Source organism: Condylura cristata, unplaced genomic scaffold (genome assembly GCF_000260355.1).
Source record: "Condylura cristata isolate star-nosed mole 26May11 unplaced genomic scaffold, ConCri1.0 scaffold00001, whole genome shotgun sequence".
Lineage (NCBI taxonomy): Eukaryota > Metazoa > Chordata > Mammalia > Eulipotyphla > Talpidae > Condylura > Condylura cristata.
The window spans coordinates 87031091-87032192 of record NW_004567102.1 but is presented as its reverse complement, the minus strand read 5'-3'; the positions used below and the strand labels follow the sequence as shown (position 1 = coordinate 87032192).

Sequence of the window (1102 nt, the reverse complement as noted above, 5' to 3'; positions counted from 1 at the left end):
TAGTTTGAGGCTCAGGGCAGGTCCGGGTGGGCACTCGGGCCTGTGCAGGTAGCGGCTCTGCCGGAGCCGCTCTGTGCTGCCCCAGGAGCAGGCGCGCCCACTGTCTGGAGGGGCGCCCCTCCCCCACACTGAGCACAGCCCTGCCCTTGCTCAAGGTCGAGGGAGCCGGCACCCAGCTGGGGGGGCGCGGAGGGGGCCGCCCCAGGGGAGCCTGGGGTCAAGGACCAGGCATATTTCACCCAAGGCACCCTGCCCACCCCCCACCTGGAAGCGAGAGGAGCGGGCGCTGGCCCGGGTCTCCTGGCGTCCTTCTGGGCCCAGTTCAACGTCCGGGCCAGGCTGGTTGAAGATTACTTCGCAGGAGTAAGGAGAATCCCAAGAACGATCTTGGGCTTGGGGGTGGGGCAAGGCGGCCCTGGGAAATAGGGAGAATGGAGGTGGAGCCCCGCTCCAGGGCCTTCTCTCCTGGGGCGCCCCTCTGTCTGGCGAGCTCACACGCCGGGCCCTGCCGTCACGCGCGGGCTCCCCCCGCACCCGCCCACCGGAAGCCCGTCCTTCATCCCCGCAGCCGGGCTCCGAAGCGCCTCGCCGTCCCCCCTCGGTGTCTGCTGCCCCGCCTGGGCCAGACGCCACATTCGCTGCCCAGCCGCAGTCTCCGCCAGCCGGACCCCTGCCTGGTCTGTGCGTCTTACACGGTTCTTCCTTCCATCGGGCCACACCCGCCAGCTGCTGTTTCTCACGGCTCCCTTCTCGCGCCCCTCGCCCTCTCCCGACCCCTGGCGAGGCCTGACCCCACCAGCGCCCTGCGCCGGACCAGCCGCAGGTCCCGCTGGCACCGTCCGGCTCCGCCGCCCAGTAAGAGCCAACTCCATCTGGCATTAAGCCAGTTACCGGGCTTAGCACAAATGTAAGAATTCGGAGCGTTCCCTTGAATCTGAGGTTCAGAAAAACACGCTTTCCAGATTATCTCCTGGGTATCTGTGTGCCAGTCTCAGCTTGGGCATCAAAGAGCGCACGGCCTGCCTGGGGCCACGCCCTCAACACGTGCTCGTCAGTTATCCAGACGAGTGTGACGGGCCTGCACCTCGGCCTGAAGGTTTCA

General features: G+C 67.3%; 1 protein-coding gene across 1 annotated transcript in view; it reads right to left on the bottom strand.

The window, feature by feature from the left end:
- Window positions 1-872, bottom strand: part of SLC22A1 (solute carrier family 22 (organic cation transporter), member 1) — a 21318-nt gene extending 20446 nt beyond the window's left edge. Inside the window, exons 1-2 of the mRNA XM_004674171.2 lie at window positions 535-872; window positions 265-415 (exon numbers count right to left, since the gene is read on the bottom strand). Of these exons, the coding sequence (XP_004674228.1) occupies window positions 265-415; window positions 535-872 (489 nt within the window). The remainder of the gene's footprint in view (window positions 1-264; window positions 416-534) is intronic.
- Window positions 873-1102: the final 230 nt, after the last annotated feature.